Source organism: Chenopodium quinoa, unplaced genomic scaffold, assembly GCF_001683475.1.
Source record: "Chenopodium quinoa cultivar QQ74 unplaced genomic scaffold, ASM168347v1, whole genome shotgun sequence".
NCBI lineage: Eukaryota > Viridiplantae > Streptophyta > Magnoliopsida > Caryophyllales > Amaranthaceae > Chenopodium > Chenopodium quinoa.
In genome coordinates, this window is record NW_018744662.1 from 2,393,091 (window position 1) to 2,415,635 (window position 22,545).

Consider the following 22,545-nt stretch of genomic DNA (forward strand, 5'->3'; position numbering starts at 1 on the left):
GGGTATCAAAATGGAGTTACTTGTAAAACATTGTTCATCTTTCTCTTCCTCTTCCTCCCTATTTCAAATGTTCTTAATCAAAGTAGTATTTGAACATGCTCTCGATCAAAATCAATGTTTGTATCAATTTCCTTCCTAAGGATCCGAACAAATTGTAAGAGTCAATCAGAATTCCAAACTATTGCAAGTGCCTGTTCTCATACGTTTATTTTCAGTTCGTTCAGCTCAGCTCAGTTCAGCTCCTAATTTCCTTCTCTTATAAAATATTTAGTTCAGCTCAATTCAGTTCAGTTCAGTCTATGAGAATAGGCCCTAAGATGATGCATAGTTCATCCATAAGGATCCCTAATTTATCTTGTTGATAAACAAAATTCGTTTATCAAGTGACAAAATCGTAAATAAATAAACAACAATGTCTAGTCAGCATAACATTATTATAATTACTATATTTACAATTGTGGGACCCATATTTAATATAAAATTGTTGATTAACCTATAACTTTGAATAAAATTAATTTATCAATGTGATAAACTTATATTTTCTCCTTAATCCAAACCATTATGAGAAATGTGAGACATACTTGTATAATTTTTATTATGCTACCTAATAAACATAAAAGGCAAACCAATTTATTCCTTCCATCCATTAAGCCTTAAAAAATAATTGCACCAATTGTTAGCAATATAGCAAGTGCTATATGAGACCATAATGAAGGAGAAAGTTATGCTAGCTCACAATTTCAAATGCCATAAATAAACAATGCAAAAATCTATATATAAGACTATGAAATACTATTGTTATATATAATCTCATTTCTCAACCATTTAGATTTAACTAATACAACTAAAATTTTCCATCAAATTTTTAGTTTTTTTTTTCATTATATAAATAAATGGAAGGACTTAAAATCGCGACGATTTTCTTTTTTGTTCTTGTAATTGTCACACACATCAACAATGTCATAGCAAATATAGATACAATTTTAGGAGCGGATAAGCAGTTGAAGGCTGAAACCATCCAAGAAATCAATAAGCTAGATAAATGCGCAAACAAATGCAAAACTAATGGAGATGAAGATGCATGTCGTGTAGAATGCATCAAAAAATCATTAAATGGAGCTAGCAAATTCAAGAAGAATGAGACTAAATATGAAATGCTAGCAGCTTACAAAAGCTTATTTTGTATGTATGGTTGTCACCAAACTATGTCTCAAATATGCGAAAAAAAGGGTACGTTTATGTTTAATTTACTACGACCAATTTTATTTAATAGTGACATCTATTTTCTTTGTTCCAAATTAGCTAACATGTGTTTTTTTATTACTCGTATTAATTTTTCAATGCATAAAATTCAATCGGAATGAAATACCTCTAATTATAATTAACGTTTTTTCACCAAATGCCCTTGAACTTTTCAAAAATTCATCAAATACCCTCAAGTTTTTCAAAATTCACCAAATGCCACTGACGTTTGTTAATATTCACACCGTGACCTTAAATTAAATACCCCTGACGTTAAAGTTTCATTAGTAATAAAATTAAATTCACCAAATGCCCTAACTTTATTAATTAATTACAAAATACCCTTATTTTTTGAAGTACAAGTGTACAAGTCTAGTTTGAAATTTAAGGAAACAAGCCGTTAATTTTGATTTTCACCCTTTATTTGCATAAATACTCGATACATAGCATCCTCTTATTTGCTTAAATACAAATTTTTAACTCCTTGAGAATTCAATCTAAATCATCCTCCTCAATGTATGAGAACTTTTGTATAAAAGTTGCAAACAAATCTTGTTGTAGTAAGAGAAAATATGCAGTAAAAACTTCTGAGTCTGCTATCTAGTCCGCGGACAAGCCCAGACTGTTTACTAGGGTGAGTATAGACTAATTGTCAAGCCGCATATAAGGGGCTTGAGTTTGTTACATTAAGTTTGTTGGACAAAATATGAACTATAGCCCGATCTGTTTTCCGTCTAAGCCCGTTAGTAATCACCTTTATTTCATTTGACCCTCTTTTTTTCTGTTTGTGAGGTTTCCGACACTTCTTTTTATGAATAGAGGATGTTTGCAACTCTTACACGTACAAAAGTACTCATACATTGAGGAGGATTATTTAGATTGATAATTCATGGTGTTAAAAATTTGTGGTTAAGCAAATAAGAGAGATGATGTGTATCGAGTATTTATGCAAAAAAGGGTGAAAATTAAAACTAACGGCTAGTTTCCTTAAATTTCAAATTAGACATTGTACTTCCAAAATAAGGGTATTTTGTGTAATTATTTAACAAAGATAAGACATTTGGTGAATTAAATTTTATTGCTAACGAAACTTTAACGCCAGAGGTCACAGTGTGAATATTAAAAAACGTCAGTGGCATTTGGTGAATTTTGAAAAACTTGATGGTATTTGGTGAATTTTTGAAAAGTTCAAGGGCATTTGGTGAAAAAACCGTATAATTAAATAAGAAATTTGTAAAAAAAAAATGGTGATATTTTAAAATACGGAGTACACATTGAAAGACATCTGACAAAATCCTACATGTGGTTATGTTTTTTCTTATATGTATATCACAAAAGCTAGTCAAAATTGAGTTTATGAATTATGTTAGTTAAAAGTCAAGTCGGGTAAACTAGTTTGAGATGGAGAAAATAAAGTATATATATATATACTCAAATCGGGTTATTCCCTTCTTAACTATTTTTTTGGTGCTTCTTAACCATGATTAATCTTTTGAAGATGAAGAAAAATGTAAGAAAGATTGCATTAAGGTATGCATCGACCAACCTACACATGTGCCCGACCCCAAATCTACGCCCGCACACAAAAGCTCCCACAAGAAGGCTCATTAACATGGCTATGCTCATTACAAAGTAGATCATTGGAGGATGCAAAATATTTGCTGTTAAATTCCATTGTATAATTAGAATCTCAATTCATAAAGAATAGTACCAAGTTTATAATTTTTAGATTTAGTTTTTCTTTCTATTTTATTTCCTTCCATGTTGTGTTTTTATTTATTTATTTATTTATTTTATTTTTTTATACAAAGTTCTTTCTACTCGTGACCTAGTTGTGAGACAGTAACACTTGGCATTTTAATTATTTGCCAAGTGTCGCGTCACGTAGACGACAAATAGGTATTATTGTGACACATAAGATGATAAGAAAGCAATTTAATGACATAAGCATAGATAATTAATGCTATCATCCTAATAATTGATCATATCATTCAGCTAAATAATATCATTCAGCCATCAAAATATTTAATCCCAGAACTGATCCCCGAATCCGGATTAGCCCACAGGGTGAACCGGGTAGAACACCAAAAAAAAAAAAAATATTTAATCCCATAATTACTATGAGTAATATCATCGACATGATTCATATTGTCCGGACAATTAAAAGTACGTACGAGTTGACAAAATAGAATAATATAAAAGTGAGTCGAACTTTTCTGAAAACTACACCATTGAACTTTAAAAATTTATGTGCTTGAATATTTACAATTATTATGCAAAGTATGTCATAAACAAGACCCAGCTAATAAAGATCAACATTTTACTATATTACTTAATTATTAGCATATACTAACAGTATAAAGAATGCTATCTGCCAGATACTGCAGTTATACTCATCTCATTGCTGCAATGTGATCCAGATATTGTAGCACTAGATAAATATTCTTTGTCCAGGAACTCCCTCCCTATGAAAAACCCGGGCTTCTTTGGTTGAGGCAATGCAACATCGCTATCTAACATTACTATAACAGACGGCATGCTGGGGCGATCATCAGGGCTTTGCTGCACGCACAGCAAGCTTATGTGTATTGATCTCAGTACTTCAGATGTATTGCAGGAGCCCCCTATTGATGTATCAACAAGTTCCGAAGCCAAACCTTCATTGTGAAGTCTCCATGCCTAAACAATATTGTCAAAGGTTAGCTTCAGAACTAGACCGAAAAAAGGGGTGATTATTATCTGTCTGATCCAGGTTTGAAGTATCAAACAATCTGTAGTTACTTTTAGACCATTTCTTCTATTCATGTTTGGATTTTTCGATTGATTTTAGTCTTGATATTGGACCAAAACTACTAACGAATGAACCAATGCAAGACTGTGTTTGGCTCGAATTTAGATTGATGCAAGCATTAAGAAAAGAGAAAGGTGCAAAGACTTTCTTACATGTCCAAGGAGGTTATGGTGGTGGTCTGGATGGTTGAATCCTCTGTTTCTCTTACTACTGATGATTTCTAGCACTAGTACTCCGAAGCTGTACACATCGGATTTTACAGAAAAGAGCCCGTCTATTGCATATTCTGGAGACATGTATCCACTAGAAGAACAGAAAAGAAACAAAATATAATGTTAGCTTATACATGGAATGTAGAATGAAAAGAGAGTTTACACACACAATTCAAGTGGTGGGAGAAGCTTACTAGGTTCCAACTACTTTGTTGGTCTTTGCTTCACACTCATTTCCTTCAAAACTCCGAGCCATACCAAAATCAGAAATTTTCGGGTTCATTTCTGAGTCTAGCAGGATATTGCTGGCCTTGAGGTCTCTGTGAACAATTCTTAACCTTGAATCCTGATGCAAATAAAGAAGACCGCGAGCTATCCCTTTAATAATCTGAAAGCGCTTGGGCCACTCCAGAGACTTACTTCTCATATCATCTGAACAGTCAATCTTCTTTCCTTAGTAAAGTAAGAAATGAAAAAATGTTGAAATACTGAAACCAAGATGGAAAGTTGAGAGCGAGTCTAACCAAAGATGAACAAGTCCAAACTCTTGTTGCTCATGTATTCGTACACTAGCATCCGTTCTTCTCCTTCAATGCAACATCCCAAGAGTTTTACAAGGTTTCTATGCTGCAGCTTTGCAATGCATATAACTTCATTCTTGAACTCATCTAGTCCTTGCCTTGATTCTTTAGAGAGCCTCTTCACTGCTATCTCTTTTCCTGATTTCAGCATACCCTGGGTATTGCTGTAAAAAATCAAAAATATTTTCCCAAACAAACTGAAAATATCTTTTCATTTCTTCTATTAATTTAATGTTCATATAGTTTTCACAAAAAATATTTATAGCCTTTTTTTTATCCTTCTCTTTTTTGTTCAATTCATCCAATGTCAAATAGAAACATCAGAATCTCATTAACTCCTTGTTAGAAACAAACTATTCAAACAATGACAATTCGACAACTGTAGACATATATGCAGATTAGAAGCCTCTCATACCTTGTACACAGGGCCAAAGCCGCCTTCACCAAGCCTATTTGTATATGAGAAATTATTGGTAGCCTCAGCAATAACACTGATGTCAAACAATGGCAACTCCGGTTCTGCGTTCTCTCCATCATTGACAATGTAACTTTCTCTAGCTCCTCCTGCTACATAGTGGAAATGCCAAATATAAACTACTTCGTATACTACTATACTGCATAATTAATTTGACAATTGAACTACTACTGCTAGTCTGCTACACCTTAAGATTCAAGTTAATATTTCCCTTCTCAATCTAGAAATAATGAGAGCACAACTGCACAAGTCTAGACATCAAGTACTACATAGCAACTGACAAACAGACAGCTACCTTTTCTTCTGAATTTCCTTTTCTTCCATAAAAGGAGTGTTGTGCACAAAATCAGGAGTATTATAACAGCAATACTTGAGCTTAATACTATCCAGATTCGCCTTTTTCCCTTTCCTGTCAATGACATAGTTAAAAAAATATGTCCAATCTTAACAGGCAACCATATAATGAGCTCTTACAAATAGTTAACCTATAGACCAAACAGTTTCTCACACTACATATTGTGATAAAGGTCTTACCTATATCAGAAGCATTTAGCTTCACAAAGAGATCCTGCCCATTTTCGGGGTAAATCTTAAGATCGGTCAGGACATCAATCCAAATCAAACACCCACTTCCCCCTGCCCTTACATCCAAATTAGCATAAGCTACACAGGAGCAATTCGACAAACACTTGTTCCTGCATTCATCAAGGTTCATGCTCGTGTTATACCAGGAATATTGAGTGTCAGGCAGCTTGACGTTGGTATACTTGACAAAGCCATCTCCTCCATTACAGCTCAAAGGGGTCTTCCTCATACACCCATCTGACCATCCCCCAGAATTCCAATCATTAGGTGATTTTGGACTGAAACCTTTCAAACACCCACATTCAGGAGAGTTGGCTATGTTACAACTTCCAAACTTACCACACAGAGAATATGTATCACAATTATCAGACTGCGCGGTCAAGTACATTACCCATCCTTGTACATGATCACTCCAAACAAGCCTTTGCATGGTCCCATAGGGGTTCAAGATCCTATGAGAAATGACCGAGCTATTGAGAAGTTCATAAACATAATATGTTTCCTTAGAATTCATGACAAAGTCAAAGGTGAAGTAAGGGTTAGGCTTCAGACTAGGATTACCACTGAACCTTACTCCGTTCCATGGTCCATTCCTATACTGCTCCATATGGCCTTTCATCAGAACTGGTTGCGGGTAGCCATGATAATCAAGACGATATGTATAGCTTCCCAGTGAAGGATCATCGCTACTTCTCCAGGAAGTAAGGTACCGATCAAGCCCTGTAACCCAGTCCTTTCCCAGCTTCATCCCAGGCAACTGGATGTCACATGGAAAATCAAAGCTCTGCCATAAAAAACCATCACCATTTTTATGATCACCATCCATATCCTTTATGACAAGATTCCCGGAGTCTAAAAGCTCAGCAACCGGATTCTTCACAGTTCTTGTCAGGTTGGTTTCCCAAACAACAACACCTGTGCCATTGATAAGCTCAAGGACTGACCTGCTAGTGAGTCTAAGCATGGCTGCTGAAGAACTCACAAGAGTCTTGAGTGGCACCTCCCGATTGGCTACCCAAACCACAGTTTGCACAGGAATTTTCTTGTACCAGATTCCAAGGTACCTTCTATCAGAATTATCAGGGGTGAAGAATCCCAGCTCAAAATTTCCACCTGCCGAAACCAATGTGTCTCCATCTTTCAAAGGATGGGTTGAATTGATTAAATCAAGCGAATATGAGATAAACAGTTGAGAACACATAGATGATAATAACCATAAAACAAAGATGAGGCGATAACTCACCATAGTTAAGTTACTGATAGCCTTCAGAAAGTATTGACTGAAAGGTTTTCCTCCATTATAAGAGAAGAAAGATGAGTAAAGAGCAAGAAATGACTGCTAACTTTCCTAGTCCAACTACTACAAGACAACACCAAAAAGTCAGCAAAATAAAGCTAATGAATTTGCTACAAGCCTACAAGTGCCTTACATATGGATCATAAATTCAAAACAAGTCCCATTTCGGACGTCTCGTTTTTGTTTCTTTATTCATTCAGTCTCACATATATTTTAAAAAATGCTGAAATAGAATTCAGCATATACATTCTGCAGATGATAACAACTAAAGATTTTATGGTAATTCTGAATTCTGAATAGTCAGCTTCAGTGGAAAATTTTGTCATTATAACATAACCTTTGACCCTTGTTCTATTTTTCTTATACTGCCAAAACTAATTTGTGCTCACTAACATGTCAGTGTTCTATTTTTGTTGGAAAAGTAACTTATCATGCTCTACTAAATACTTAGACCTAGAAGTCAGGGTATTGCACCATCATTTGATCGTGTTTAAACCAAAGAAAACAAGATAAAATACCAAACCAAACTAGATTCTCTGTAAAATCGCCTACAGAAGCTCGTCGTACCAGAGCATGTCTGAAAATCATAGAAATCTTAAACTCACTATTATTAATATGGTAGAAAACCAGATCTATCTCAAAAGCTACATACAAGATAAAATATTTGACCCCTAAAGTCGGAATAATACTCCATCAAACACTAGTTTTCACCTATAATAGACAATTTACCAACACAGAATTGTAGAAGTTACTTGAAAATTTGTTGTCGAACAGGTTTAAGCTACTTCGTAATACTTTATGAACGGAATATGACTTCTTTCAAGGGGGAAAAGAGTCCACTAAATAAAGGTCATTATCATCAAATATTTATTCCTTTTATTGATCTATTCTTGTACAGTTTTGCCTAACATATATTTCCCATTTTCTGAGCCCTGTTCTCATTTACCCTCCTGTCTTCACTTATCTGGCTAGTTAGCTGAATGATACCGACTTGTGAAGTTAGGGTCTCGTACTCTCGTTCACACAGCAAACAAAAAAAGTACTACAGCCACCCATAGTAAATTAGATGTATAATAACAAACTACAGCAGCTAAGATTCCAATAAGACTCATAGCTTAGTTCGATTTTGACAAGGATATTTCTATTGTAAGTCATTCTGAAACCAACCAAGATCAAAAAACAATCCAATGCATGGACATCAATGTAGCAAAATTAAGCATATCTACGTTGTCGGTGCAAGTCTTTGGCGAGATCATCACATACTAAGTTCTTAACAGTATTCAATTATAAGACATCAAGAAGTTACTATTCCCTAAACTCCTAAAAGATGAAAAAAGATATAATAAGACGTCACCTTTATAACATAAAAACCACTATGTCCCACATTAACTTGATTTAAAACTGTGTCTCATACAAGATTGTCACTAGCAAGAGCAAAAAATTTCTTCATAAAGTTTCACAACTATCAATATTGAAGTCAATATTAGCAACAAATATCTTGCTAGGTGACAAGGATAATATGCTACAAAAAATATGCTATACTTATGAATTCTACATTCCTATACACTCGGATATGAGCCACTACAAAAATTCCGAGCACTCCCAGTTAAGTTCATACAGTATTTGATTCTGGTTCAATAGATGATCGTAGACCTCCTCGGATCATCATTTGAGAGTAAAATTCAGCATGCTCCTGCCAACCAAAACAAGTGTGTTAATATGTAATCAACTGATTCAACTCAATTGTTATACACAACACAGACAGACGAGACAGTTCAGGCAATAAGGGAATAGCTGGCTAATGCACAATCCACCCACCACCCTCCCAAAAGCAAGAAAAAGTAATAAGCAGAATCTAAATGGTATCAAATTGGCACTTAGATCATTAAAGATGGTTGGTGGTTTTATAATTTGACTAAGTTTTAACATCTGCTACATCATTGAAAATCTATGTCTAATTTTTTCAGCTAACTGCCTTAATCAATTGCTAAATTGTTGGACGTGTGAAAGAAAATATAAATGCAGCATCTGTATCAAGAGTTCATTTCCCTTAATACCACAAATGGGAATCTAAAGTCTACCCTTTGCATCCAAATGTCTTCTGTGCGTTAACTTCAGTCAAATATAACTGAAATTCTTATGCTTAACATTCGTGTACCCAAGAAATTGGTTGGTTTTCACTTTCTTTGGCTAATGCCAGAAGTCATTTTAGGAAGGCATCGGATACATTATACAACACTATAACCATTGGCTTCTAGAAGACTTGAATATCATAAAATTTTAAAATTTTGAACAGTCATTTTTACAGCTAAATACAGACTATGGAAAACTTCAGATCACAACTCTGGCACACTAATTTTGACAGAACAATATAAAAGAGAAGTGGCCTTTCAAGCAAGGGTTTTTCAGTACTCATTTTATTAGCTACAAAAATGAACAATCTTGATTCCTAAATTCGAAACCTCAGATAATTTTTAACTTATGGACTAGGTTTTCTCTAAGTAATTCATTGTAGTAAGAAATTGTAGTCTTCAACTGCCCAAGTAACTCATAATTCTCCCAGTACCATTGCAATTTTATCATGTTTCGTTATAGTCCAGATCGAACTACACTCAGAGTATTTATTAAAGGTGTGACAACATTTCCTTCAATTTCAAATTGAGCATTACTTAAAGAGGAAGATACTACAACACACTCCTTCATATACTCATAGAAGGCTTTGCTGAAATCAAATGGTGAAAATTCATTTGTTTCTTTAGCTATTCCTTTTTTATTTCATTTCATATCAAATGGATTCCCTGTATCAATAAAGAACACTTATAAGCTGATCAATGTAAGGCAAGTGTAATGCACAGTCTAATGTTCTGATTGTCTATGTAAGAAGGTCAATGCCTCAGAGGACTTTAAAAAGCTCTTATTCCCACAAAGTTGCTTCGGCTAAACATATTATTGATATTGCAATAATAACTTAAAAAGGGACTCTGATTTGTTTAACTGGGCTTAATACTTATCTGAACCAAAGACCAAAGGTGTTCAGTTCAGAAGACAGGATCAACCTATCTGATTTCCAAACTACTGTGCTAGTTCAAGTTTTCTGGAGAAGCAGAGAAAGGCATGCTATCATCCAAAAGAACTTGTATAATACAATTCAAGTATGGGGTACAATTTGGTCCCAAATATGAGCAGCCCAACAAATTTCGAGTATGGAGTATCATATAACAAAGCTAAGGACACATGACTCACTGACATAGTGACATTAATATCTTATGTTGAACAGAAGCATTAGGAGCAAAAGACAGATATTAACATACCTTCACAGCCACAATAACCACTGCTACACCATTTTGTCGTGATTCACTGAAGATTCTTCTTGCATCGTCTGGAGTAACTGATGGAACAGCCTGGGGTAATACCTTCAAAACTAAACATAAAAGACATATTAGAACCAAAAATATCAAAAATGACAATCATCATAACTTCTCTTGCACTCAAAGATGTATGTAACTTTCACTCACCAAGCTTTTCTGTGTGGCGCTCATCATCAAGCAGCAAAACCCTGTAACTGTCTCCACTTCCAGTACCTTTCTTATCCTTTACCCTTCCAATGTCTCCTCCTACAAAAATTTAACAAGCTATTCAGTATTCACCAAGAACGCTACGCCAACATGGCAACATATATGCAAAAAGCATATAACTAGTAAGCTGGTAGGATATCTGCTCCTATAGCAACACTTCATGATTCAAGACAATAGATTCCTTAAAATTTAAGCAGCATACCAATTGAAAGATCAGTAAAATTTAACCATTCATTCCATCATTCTTTCCACTCTAACAAGCTCATTAGTAGTAATAACCTAATTTAACTTCGACAAACCCGAATTCAAACAAACCTGGTGACCTTATTTCATTATTTCTTGCACAACACAGTCTGATAGTCACACAAGTAGTAATAACCTAACCTAACTTTGACAAACCCAAACTCAAACAAACCTGGTAACCTTACTTCTCTAGTTCTTGCACAAAACAGTATGATAGTCACACAAAGAAACCCAACTGGATTATATTACACAAATATCATTGCAACAAAATAAACACAATAAACTGAATACACATAAAACAATTGCAAGAACCAAAAACGCTATGTCAAAAGCATTCAATATTCCAAACAGTAAATAATTTGTATGAATGATAGGACATCTGCTCCTAAAGCAACACTTCAAGATTCAAGACATTAGATTACTTGTAATTTTATCAGCATACCAATTGAAATTTCAGTTATATTTAAGTATTTAACCATTCATTTCATATCCCTAAAATCAGAATTTCACTCTAACAAGTTCAGTTGTAATAACCAAACCTAAATTCTACAAACCCGAACTCAACCAAACCTCAAATTCTTGTATCAGACAGTCTAACAGTTAATACAAACAATCCCATTTGAATTAAACCATACAAATAACAATTGAGTACAAATTTTTAAAAATTGCAAAAATCAAGAAACACAAACAAGAATTGAAAAGACTACCTTCTTCAACTTGGGTTGAAGGGTCAAATTGAGACTGATCAAAACTGGGTCGTTCCAAAACAGCACCACCACCTCCTCTAAGAGACCCAAATCTTGATTTCACTCTTACCGCCATTGAAGCAGCAAAAACCCCTTCATTTTCTCTCTCCTCCATTCTCAAGCCATTGAGCATAACTCTTGAATTCTTGACATGGGAAAGTAGGCCATTTCTTAACCCATTTGAGACAGGTGTAGTTGTTGTAACAGCTAAGAAATAAATGGTTGAAGAAGAAGCCATTGTTGAACTAAGCAGAGCTTAAAACTTGAAAGATGAACACTTTGAGAAATTGCTGCAAAAACCCAGAAGAAAGCTGGATTTATATATAGCAGAGAAAAAGAGGAAGAATTAGTTTGAGGGTTGTAAACTTGTAATTTGGTTTGTGGATGAAAATTTTAGTTATCAGTTGTTGGCAAATTGCGCGAATCATAAAATGGGTGGGTTTAAATTTAGTCCACAATTATGAATTTTATGGTTTTGTTAGTGTTGAATTGGGGTTTTTTGTGGGTGCAAATTAGCCAATTTGATGGTGTAAGGCGTAAGGTCTAGAATGATCTATTTAGATTCTCTACTAACAGCCAATTTTTAAAACACTGTCATATAAGACAAGTTGGTAAATGTGAAAATTGAGGGTTTTATTCTAATTTGATCTAATTAAATTGTTTAACTAGGTAAATCCCGTGCAATACATGGTTTAAATAATTAAAAACTTATTTGTATGTGTGTAATATAAATATTTTAAACAACATAAGAAATCGTGATCGATCCCTTTAGTTAGATTAACTAAGATAAAAAAATATCGGTTTTTTCACCAAATGCCCTTGAACTTTTCAAAAATTCACCAAATACCCATAAGTTTTTCAAAATTCACCAAATGCCACTGACGTTTTTTAATATTCACACTGTAACCTCTGGTGTTAAAGTTCCGTCAGCAATAAAATTTAATTTACTAAATGCCCTATCTTTGTTAAATAATTACACAAAATACCCTTATTTTTTGAAGTACAATGTCTAGTTTAAAATTTAAAGAAACTAGCCGTTAGTTTTGATTTTCACCCTTTTTTTGCATAAATACTCGATACATAGCATCTCTCTTATTTGCTTAACCACAAATTTTTAACACCATGAGTTATCAATCTAAATAATCTTCCTCAATGTATGAGTACTTTTGTGTAAGAGTTGCAAACATTCTCTATTCATAAATTAAAAGAAGTGTCGGAGACCTCGCAAATAGAGAAAAAGAGGGCCAAATAAAATAGAGGTGATTACTTACGGGCTTGGACGGAAAACGGATCGGGCTATAGTTCATATTTTGTCCAACGGACTTGATATAGCAAACTCAAGTCCCTTTTATACGGCTTGACAACTAGTCTATACCCACCCTAGTAAACAGTCTGGGCTTGTCCGCGGACTAGCTAGCGGACTCATAAGTTCTTACTGCAAATTTTCTCCTACTACAGCAAGTTTTGTTTGTAACTCTTACACAAAAATTCTCATACATTGAGGAGGATGATTTAGATTGATTTCTCAAGGAGTTAAAAAATTGTGGTTAAGCAAATAAGAGGATGCTATGTATCGAGTATTTATGCAAATAAAGGGTGAAAATCAAAACTAACGGCTTGTTTCCTTAAATTTCAAACTAGACGTTGTACACTTGTACTTCCAAAAATAAGGGTATTTTGTGTAATTATTTAACAACGTTAGGGCATTTGGTGAATTAAATTTTATTGCTAACGGAACTTTAACGTCAAGAGTATTTTGAGGTCACGGTGTGAATATTAACAAACGTTAGTGGCATTTGGTGAATTTTGAAAAACTTGAGGGTATTTGGTGAATTTTTGAAAAGTTCAAGGGCATTTGGTGAAAAAACCGAAAAAATATTCTAATTAACTTCATAATTATAATAAATTTTTTAAAATGTTAGCATATGTTTTTGATTCATTATAGAAAATTTGAAGAATTCATAAAGAGGGAACAATAATCCAAGCTCTACTATCACTTATAAATTGTGTAATTAGCCATTTTAGTTATAAAAGCTTTTAGAAAAATGTATATTTAATCAATAATTTTTAAATATTAGCTTTATTTTGAAAAGGAAAAAAAAAAGAGAGAGAATGATGTCACAAATATCTTATTAGGGAAAAAATTTTATAAGAAGGTGACACATGTAACAGTGGTGATGTGTAATTATTTTAGTATTAACTAGGTTAACCCCGTGCGATGCACGGTTTTATAATAAGAATTGAATTATAGACTTTTAACACATATTGAAAGAAAATAAATACTTCCTCCATGTTCCTAATTAACTTTTAATTAAATATGAATGTACAATTCCCAAAAGTGCATAATTTTCATATTTAATTAGGAAATTTCAATTAAATTATATTATTAACTATTGTTAACAACTCATAAATATCTAAATAGCATAATATGTGTTAGAAAACCCAAAATTTAAAAATTCAAATGAAATTTAATTTTCAAAGCAATGTTAAATTGGGTAACTTAAAAAGGAAAAAAAAATATGACATCATTCTTGCATTTGGAGGGAAAAAATTAAATAAGAAAGTGACACGTAAGCAGTGATGACGTCAGCGGTTGTTAGTATATAATATATAGATATATATATATTAGTTATAGATAGACTAGTGTGTGAGGTGGTTTTTTTTTTTGTCTAATTAGTTTGTGGCCCAGGCGTGTCCCGTTACTCTAAGTGGATTTTTTTTAAGGAAAATTTGTCAAAAATAAACCACCACATTCATTATTTTATTTTATTTTGAGAGAAAACTCATTTTCTTTAATTATCTAATTAACTTAATTAGGCTCTAATTTCCTCCCATTTCTTTAAACATAAAAAAACCACCACCTCAACTATCAACCAACCACCCTTCCTATTCTTCCTCCCTTTCCCTCTCCCGTGGAAACAACCTCCTCACCCAACGGACACGTCGCCAGATCCCTCCACCTCCGGCGACCTACCTCCACCGCTGGTTGATCCTCCCTTTTCCCCTTATCCCCGTGGGCGACCACCACTTCCCTTCAAATTTTTGGCTCTTATCTACTCAAACATGTTCAAATCAAGTCCAAATCAATTGAAATTTGCTTCTAAATCACCCTAACACCACATACATACATAATCAAAGCCAAAACAAGCATCAATTGCAAGCAAGATGTACAAAATTAAAAACCCAATTTTTTTAGGGTTAATCAAAATAAAGAAGGTAATTGTCACTGATGGTGATTAGGGGGAAAGGAAGGGTCTTCGGACGATGGAGAAGGTCGTCGGTGGTGGGGGATCTGGGCAGCGGATTTCGGTAACCGGTAAGGGGAGGGGGTTGCTGTTAAGGGAGGGGGAAAGAGAGGAGGAAGGAAAAGGAAAAGGAGGGGGAAATGGAGGAGGAAGGGGAAGGGCTGGTGGTTTTTTATCTATATAAATTAAATCTAGTTATTTAAGATTTGTTTGGCATCACTGTAGTTTTCTGTTTTTTTTTTAAATAATGTAATATATGTCATGTAATTAATAAAAAAATTATTCAAACTTATTAAAATCATGATAATTTTGAAAACTGACAACAAAAAAGTGGAAACACCTTTTTCTTGTATCCTTTTTTTGTTTTTGTTTTTTTAAAAAAAAACTGGAAACTGAAAACAAAAAATAATGTCAAACAAGCCTTTAGTAATTTGGTGGGTTAGAGGTTAATTAGAAAAAATGAGAGGAAATTAAAGTCTAATTAGTTAATTAGTGTGTAATTAAGGAAGTAGGTTTCCTCTCGAGAAAAAAAAAAGTGGGGTTTTTTTTAACATAAAAGCTTTTAAAATGTTTTTTTTCGCAAAATAATGATTTTAAAAGTTTTTTTTTAACAAATTTTTCCTTATTTTTTTAAATAAACTACTCCCTCCGTCCCCGATTGATAGTCACTTTTGCCATTTTGGTGACTCAAAATGTTAGTCATATTTGCTTTTTTCAAGTACCATTAATATTATTTTTTTACCAAAATTCTCTAACATTTGCAAAAATATTTGTGCAAATTTAAATTTAACGTGTAAATTTTATTTTCCCATGTACTTTAATTACTTTCTCTCTCTTCTTTTTTACATACCCAATGTACTTTCTTTATTTCTCCTTAATTCCCATGATTTTTTAGCAAAAGTGACTATCAACGGGGAACGGAGGGAGTATTTGAATTCTTTAGTACAATATTAATTAATTGGGATATAATGTTGAATATCAAAAAAAATATTAAGAGTAGTATGAGTCTTTTTTGTTTATAATTTGCATGTTATTCATCTTTCTATATTTAAATACATTTTTTTGAAGCATACATTTAAATACATTTATGTGGATGAATAGATCATAATTTATTTCTAGTTAAGATGATAAGATGTGTGGTATTCATTACATGAGATTAGGGGTTCAAACCACATTTATGTATTTTTATAAAAATTTCATTACGAAATTAAAGATATTTAGCGATAAGAAACAACGTGGCCTTAGTAGGTACTCGATATGTATTTGCAAACACGTATCAGTGCCTTAGAACCTGTTCACTTCAGCTTAATTTCAATTCCGTTCAGTTCAACTTCTAATTCCCTTCTCTCGTAAAATATTCATTCCAACTCTATTCAATTTAGTTTAGTTCACTTCAGCTCCAATTAGTTCAGTTCAATTTAGCTCAATTCAGTAAATGTGAACAGGCCCTTAGTAGGTAATTAATTGATATTAATATTTCGAAGTGTTCATCTTCCAAAGCACGATACTCCAGATAAACCGCCCAAGTGGTACACCAAATCTATGGTCACTACTCCAAGGTCCAAATTACCGTCGAATTCATCACCTTTGACTGTCACTGCCTTCGTACGCGGGAATTTCATTCACCACTCTTTCCCCTGATTGTAAGGTTAGCCCTAATTTCAATTTTATATAACACTTGCCCCTAATTAGAGGTTATACTTGATATCGAATTGTTAATGATATGTAGAACCGCCATCGTTATAGCAGTTTATCTTCAGGAAAAAAAAAATGAAACTCGAATCCGAGGCTAAGGGTCTGTTCACATTTATTGAACTGAACTGATCGAATACAATTGAAATGAATATTTTATGAGAGAAGGAAATTAGGAGCTGAATTGAACTAAACTAAATTAAGCTGAGCTAAACTGAACAAAACTAAACTGAACTGAGTTGAGCTGAACTGAACTGCACCGATTGGAGCTGAACTGAACTGAACTGAAATTAAGGTGAAGTGAACAGACTTAAGTGAATGATATTGTGAAAAATAGTTTTAAAATTGATATACATAAGGAATTAATTTACATTTTAGCATTAGCTATGAAAATTGCTCCTCTAATTATAATTAAATAATTAATCACCCCACCAAAAAGCCAATTTAGGCTGAATACTCATTTGATCACCCACAATTATTGTCACATTTACGGTATTACGCTCACCCGTTTTCTCTCTCCTCCATTTTTTTTCTTTTCTGGTTAAATTTTTCTGACGTCTTCATTTGATTTTGATTCAGAAATTTTGAAGCTTCTGAAATTCTCTGCATTCATCTTCAGATCATCTCTTCGTTATCGTCAAGATGATGCTTTCTCGAATCGGACGTTCTATCTCCAGATCTTCTCGCTCTTCTCTCTTTAATGCTGTAAGTTTCATCCTTAATCTCTTCAATTTTCTGTTTAATTCGCTAATTTATAGTTATATTTCGATTTTAATCGGTATAATTCAGTTTACAATTCACTATAAATCACTGAATTCATCAAGCAAATTCAATTCAAAATCAATGAAAAATTTCAGTTTCAATGATTAAAATGATTGATTTTAACCTAGAAATTCGTAAGAATGAGTTTGTTGTTCAATCAATTGAATTTGATTTTTGATTGATGTGTATGTAGACCCTTGGTTGTGAGGGATATGGAGCTAGAATTGCTGATCAATCGGGCGGAATCGCGCCACGCAGCAGTGAGCAAGGGCTAGGGTTTCTCAATGCTTATTTTTCATCAGTTGGTGCTGGAACTGGAAAACAGGCTAGTCCTTCGTTTTCGCCTGTTTCTCGCCCCGATTTCGCTAATCCTAGCTTTGCCAGATACTTGTCCACTGCTGCCACAAAGAATTTAGGTAATAATTCAAGTAACCATCCTTTTTTATGTTCATTTCATTGTTTCTAGTTATCCCCTTGGTGTTAAAGATTGTTTGATTGCTGATGATGAGAGGTAAGAGATCTAATTGCCCTGTTTAGTAGAGTAGAGGTGTTTTAATCACATTGGTTCGAGAATTGTCGTGTTTTCAGAACATAAGTTAGAGTATCATCTTTTGGAAAATGTATGGATTGTTTATGCATTGCTCTATTGGCTAGTGAAAATTATTATACCTGTATCACGAGCTATTTGTTTTTTGTCGATATGATTCTTTGAAAAAGGTTTTAAGTGGTTAGTTGGCTGATATAAAGTTGTGTTTGGAGAATCGGAGTAATCTTCTACCAACCAATTGACCAACTTCACTCAACTTTCAGTGTAGTTTTATGTCAACCAAATGACTATTAACGTATTAAGTTTGAAAGTATATAGCCTAACACAACTTTTCTAAAGAAAAAACATGCAGCTTATACTTCCTTTGTTTATTTTTAGATGCAACACATTAACAGTCATTAAAGTTGATATTTTGAAAGCATAAATGAAAGAAAATAATCCAACTTAGTATATTCTCTTTATTTTAAATCACCCTAATTAGTCAAAATAGGGTGTGTGAAATTGTGAATAAAGTAAAATGCAAATGTATGGAATTACCAAGATCTATATGAACTAATTCAAAATTAAAAAAACTCATTAGGTGTATTTAAACACAATTGTAGTTGTCACATGACTTGTTTATAATTACATTATCATATTGCTTCATTTCTTGTCTTTGTTTTTGTGTTGATTTTAACCATTGTCTTTTGTTTTTTTTTTTTTTTTTTTTTTTTTTTTTTTTTTTTTTTTTGTGTGTAGATAATGAGATAAATGTTGGTAAGGGAGAAACTAATGTTGATGATCATAAGAATGTCCTTCGCCCACTATCTCCTCATCTTCTTATTTATCGGCCTCAATCTAATTCCACCTTGTCAATCTTGCATAGAGTATCTGGAATGTACCTCACAGGTACATATCTGTTGTTCTCCCTTGTTTACATGAAGATGGGTTCAATTTGTTTCACCTATCCAAGTTTCTACCAGGCGGTCTTTTATTCATCAAAGCTTCATACATTATCTCTTGAGATTGCTGCCCTAGCTTTTACCTATTATGTGTATCATGGAATTCGTCATAGGTCGATGGATGGGGTTCGTGAGATTTTGGCTGATTATGTTCACCATGGAGTGACCCGGAATTATATCTTGGTCTTATGGAGCTTGTTCCTTTTAATCGTAGCCAAGGATACCTTCTTGTATCTCTCTCATTTTAATTAAGTTTATGTTGAACTCTAGAAGAAACACCTGCAATGAGACGAACTCAGCAACATTTTACCGAATTCATATTGCAAGAAAAGGGCATAGATGTGATTTATCATTGCCAAATCTGTTTTAAAGTGCTAGATTTCATTCTCTACAACAACTAGATGATGAATTAGTCTAGCGAAATGAGTGATTGTTCAAAACTCAAATAAAAATAAGTTTGAGTTCTTATGCAACATTTGTAATGATAACTCTTTCCTTCATTTTGAAGCTTCTCTTTAAACCGTGTTATCTTTTTGTGTATTTTCATATGCTTTTCTTGCTAGAAATAATATCAAAGTTACTTGTTTTGTCCCCCTTTTTGTCCAATCATTCTTTCTCCTTAGGTGGTGCTAATGTTTTAGGGGTTATTTTCTATTGGTAAATTGGGTTTGCTTAGACATTGTCATCTATGAATAAGCTGAAATGACGAAGCTCTTTGAAGCTCTCAATGATGGCTTGAGGTCCTTGACACCTCTATCCACAGACGTCCAGGGCTGGGGGCATTGCTGCTACCACTGTCACTTTCTACCTCACGCAGGTCCACCCCTATTTCTTTCTTCGTATAATTAAGTGTAGCATCAAACGTACTGTTAATTATATTATGTTGATGATTTGACTTTAATGAGGAAAAGACTTCAACATGCAAATTAAAGCTCAAAAGTTTGGTCGGTGCTCTGTGGTAGACAATGTTATTTGTCATGCTCTTCTGATTATTATTTGGTGGAAAAATTAAAATGCCAGAGAGTGTTATTGAGAATAGGAGGTGGAATTGCAGTCCTAATATGTTGGATATGCTAGAGTGTACATATCAAATGGACGATAAGTTGCTTCGATGGCTGTTCAATTCAGAAATCAAGTTGTTGACTTTTGTAGCCCCTATGGGATGAATAGGTAGGAACTAGGAAGTGTAGTTGAAGATTTGAGATGATGAGATATGGAGGGAGGATTATCCCAATGTTGATATTGTTTCAAAAAGAATAGGCTTCCAGTTTCATTCTTCTGGAGTCAGCAAAATTAAATGTGAGGCAAATGAATTCACTTGCATTGTAGGCAGTTCAGTTTTCTGGAGTTAGTGGCTTTTTTTTTTTTTTTTTTTTTTTTTGGGGGGGGGGGGGGGGGTGTGTTGGGTACTAGGAGTATCAGTTTTCAAGTAATTGGAGCTCGTCTTTTGAATGTCTATACTCTGTAGTGCACTTGTTTATCAATATGCTGGTTATTGTGGTGTAGAATAGCTAGGAGTTTCTGGGACTGTAAATGTAGCATTATAGCTGATGAGCTGAGTATCAGAATTCTCATCTTCTTGTTTTCCCTAATCTCCTGAATTATTTGTAGTGAGTTTCATATTCAAAAGAACTACCCTACTTGCTTAGCATAGTTGATTAAGGATTTAATTTGTGACCTTGAAGTCATGTGCATTTGGGGTGAGGAGCCCCTTACCTCGCCCTGCTACTCCCGGGCTCTAATTGGGCCGGGGGTCGGGAGCAGTCTTACTTGATAGTAGGATCATTGTGAGGCTAGCTTGAATTATCTGCCTAAAAGTGAGCTATTTAGAACTATGTAGCTGTAAATAACAATTCTTTTTTTTTTTTGACAAGGTAAATAACAATTCTTATTATTGGTTCTTTTGCATATTCTCATGTCATAGGAATGTATTCAATAGTTATGCTTAAATTCTCAGGTCATATCATTTGGATATATTCCAAAATTGCAACACTCGTTTTCTTATGTCATTTAAATTTATTCATATATTTCAAAATCGTTAATACTCATTCTCTCATGTAAGTCATGTCATTTGGATGTATTGCGAATCCGTTAGACTTGCAGTATTCTGAATTAAGACATCTATAGTTACCCCGTACAAAGGTGGCAGATTACATTTGGCGTGCAAGGGGGTTATTTCGAGCTCGAGGCTACTTTATACTCTATAATAATTGATCAAATGTCAATTAACTTTTGTAGGACTTGAACCTACATCATCTAGGTCATTGGCTCACAGATAATTGGTATACTTCATTTTTTCATATCTCTAGCAACAAAGTTAAGTGTGCTAATGCCGATTCTACAGATGCCTATTGCCATACTTTAAGCTTTAATGATCATAAATAGGTACATACAATATTAGAGCTTACTTATAATGGTTATAACTTAATGGCCAACCTGCATTGTCAAGCAAGGTTTCTCAAAGTAGAGCCATTACAAAGTATGGCGCTTTTGGTTGTATTCCCAGACTCCTAGAAAGTACTTATGGTTTGCCATCCCCGGGAGTGGAATGGTGTCAACGGTCAGTTTTTCTACAACAGGGTACGGCCTTTTGGTTGGTGTTGGTCTCAACAACTTTTCTTTTGATTTTGTTTTAGGATTTTTGCAAACTTCAGTTCTCATCACTAGGTTCATCTCGTGTTTTCCGTTTAAATTGGCAATTCTTGGCCCACAATGAAGCATCAGTAAGTTTCTCTTGGTTTCCCAAGCTCCAAAGTCAATGGTGTTATGCATTTGGTGGTCTTCATCGCGACTCCATATCTTGGTCCTCGGCCACTTAATACAAGGTTGCTTGTTTGATGTTAGTGTGTTTAGTTTGGTGTATTAGTTTTTTAGTTACTTTTAGCTCTCTGAGGTTGTAATTTGTCTTTTATTTATGAAGTTTTCATTGTCAAAAAAAAAATAAATAAAAAATAATAGCCAACCTATCTATATTAGTAATAATATTGCCCTTAAAGATTTACCCCTTTAAATCCAAACCTATTGGATAATCAGGCATAACGTTAGAAGTGATATCATTGATTTATATATATATATATATATATATATATATATATATATATATATATATATATATATATATATATATTAGGAATAATTAATTTTGAAGTAATATTTTCTTATATATCCAATAGCTAAATTAAGTAGGATCTAAACCTACATCTATCATCTTTCATGTAAGATCATGATGCTCGATCAATTCAAAAAATGGGCTAGTATACATCACACCAAAGTCTCAATATAGGTACCTCCAAAGATAGATACTCTTTGTTTCCTCTTTGAAGACGACTAAGTCTAAAGTAACTCTAAACATACTTTAACAACAAAAGATAGCATACGCAAAAATTATCCATCCTACCTATCTTTATTGATTGAGATATCATACAAAAACAACCGCTATACCTTGTGTGTAAATAGCACACATAAAGATGACATATTGCATAAAACATGGCGTGATGTACAATAGCATTACTCTTTCCGTTCCCCTTTGTTCGCTCAATACGGGGATGATTACTTTTTTAATCTTTAGTTGAAAGAAATCGTGGAGAGAGAATCATTGTAAGGGTCAATGT

The 22,545-nt window shown here is 33.7% G+C and overlaps 4 protein-coding genes across 6 annotated transcripts; 2 read left to right on the top strand and 2 right to left on the bottom strand.

Annotated features, from left to right (window-relative positions):
• The first annotated feature begins 819 nt into the window (after positions 1-819).
• On the top strand, positions 820-3,304 carry LOC110702016. The gene is made up of 2 exons (XM_021879655.1): positions 820-1,230; positions 2,741-3,304. Exons 1-2 carry the CDS (start codon positions 894-896, stop codon positions 2,851-2,853), a joined length of 450 nt encoding a protein of 149 aa, XP_021735347.1. The 5' UTR covers positions 820-893; the 3' UTR covers positions 2,854-3,304.
• Positions 3,305-3,456: 152 nt separating this feature from the next.
• On the bottom strand, positions 3,457-7,365 carry LOC110702014 (G-type lectin S-receptor-like serine/threonine-protein kinase At4g27290). Of its 2 annotated transcripts, none has more exons than XM_021879653.1 (7): positions 5,836-7,365; positions 5,597-5,710; positions 5,242-5,390; positions 4,770-4,980; positions 4,440-4,677; positions 4,186-4,336; positions 3,457-3,921 (listed from the first exon to the last, which is right to left on the bottom strand). In XM_021879653.1, the coding sequence occupies exons 1-7, from the start codon at positions 7,130-7,132 to the stop codon at positions 3,610-3,612; spliced, it is 2,472 nt and encodes an 823-aa protein (XP_021735345.1). In that variant the 5' UTR covers positions 7,133-7,365; the 3' UTR covers positions 3,457-3,609. The 2 variants fall into 2 exon arrangements, with proteins under 2 accessions (XP_021735345.1, XP_021735344.1); XM_021879652.1 differs by having other exon boundaries at positions 3,458-3,921; positions 5,242-5,393; positions 5,836-7,364.
• Positions 7,366-8,523: 1,158 nt separating this feature from the next.
• Positions 8,524-12,249, bottom strand: LOC110702015 (ATP-dependent Clp protease adapter protein CLPS1, chloroplastic-like). Its single transcript, XM_021879654.1, has 4 exons — positions 11,709-12,249; positions 10,699-10,797; positions 10,495-10,604; positions 8,524-8,876 (listed from the first exon to the last, which is right to left on the bottom strand). The coding sequence occupies exons 1-4, from the start codon at positions 11,983-11,985 to the stop codon at positions 8,796-8,798; spliced, it is 567 nt and encodes a 188-aa protein (XP_021735346.1). The 5' UTR covers positions 11,986-12,249; the 3' UTR covers positions 8,524-8,795.
• A 4,843-nt stretch (positions 12,250-17,092) lies between these two features.
• On the top strand, positions 17,093-19,525 carry LOC110702017 (succinate dehydrogenase [ubiquinone] cytochrome b subunit, mitochondrial-like). 2 transcript variants are annotated; one of them, XM_021879657.1, is made up of 4 exons: positions 17,093-17,176; positions 17,264-17,389; positions 17,640-17,862; positions 18,732-19,525. In XM_021879657.1, exons 2-4 carry the CDS (start codon positions 17,327-17,329, stop codon positions 19,184-19,186), a joined length of 741 nt encoding a protein of 246 aa, XP_021735349.1. In that variant the 5' UTR covers positions 17,093-17,176; positions 17,264-17,326; the 3' UTR covers positions 19,187-19,525. The 2 variants fall into 2 exon arrangements, with proteins under 2 accessions (XP_021735349.1, XP_021735348.1); XM_021879656.1 differs by lacking the exon at positions 17,093-17,176 and having other exon boundaries at positions 17,189-17,389.
• The last annotated feature ends 3,020 nt before the right edge of the window (positions 19,526-22,545 follow it).

Bases quoted from the DNA above. Each gene is read 5' to 3' on its own strand.
- LOC110702015 (XM_021879654.1), bottom strand. From the start codon at position 11,985: ATGGCTTCTTCTTCAACCATTTATTTCTTAGCTGTTACAACAACTACA. The intron at 10,605-10,698 runs GTGAGTGAAAGT...TTTTATGTTTAG, and splicing joins GCGCCACACAGAAAAGCTTG to TTTTGAAGGTATTACCCCAG. The intron at 8,877-10,494 runs GTATGTTAATAT...TTTGGTTGGCAG, and splicing joins TGGTTATTGTGGCTGTGAAG to GAGCATGCTGAATTTTACTC.
- LOC110702014 (XM_021879652.1), bottom strand. From the start codon at position 7,132: ATGGTGAGTTATCGCCTCATCTTTGTTTTATGGTTATTATCATCTATG. The intron at 4,981-5,241 runs GTATGAGAGGCT...AGCAATACCCAG, and splicing joins GCTTTGGCCCTGTGTACAAG to GGTATGCTGAAATCAGGAAA. The intron at 4,678-4,769 runs GTTAGACTCGCT...TTGACTGTTCAG, and splicing joins TTTGGACTTGTTCATCTTTG to ATGATATGAGAAGTAAGTCT.
- LOC110702016 (XM_021879655.1), top strand. From the start codon at position 894: ATGGAAGGACTTAAAATCGCGACGATTTTCTTTTTTGTTCTTGTAATT. The intron at 1,231-2,740 runs GTACGTTTATGT...AATCTTTTGAAG, and splicing joins TCAAATATGCGAAAAAAAGG to ATGAAGAAAAATGTAAGAAA.
- LOC110702017 (XM_021879657.1), top strand. From the start codon at position 17,327: ATGATGCTTTCTCGAATCGGACGTTCTATCTCCAGATCTTCTCGCTCT. The intron at 17,390-17,639 runs GTAAGTTTCATC...ATGTGTATGTAG, and splicing joins GCTCTTCTCTCTTTAATGCT to ACCCTTGGTTGTGAGGGATA. The intron at 17,863-18,731 runs GTAATAATTCAA...TTTTGTGTGTAG, and splicing joins TGCTGCCACAAAGAATTTAG to ATAATGAGATAAATGTTGGT.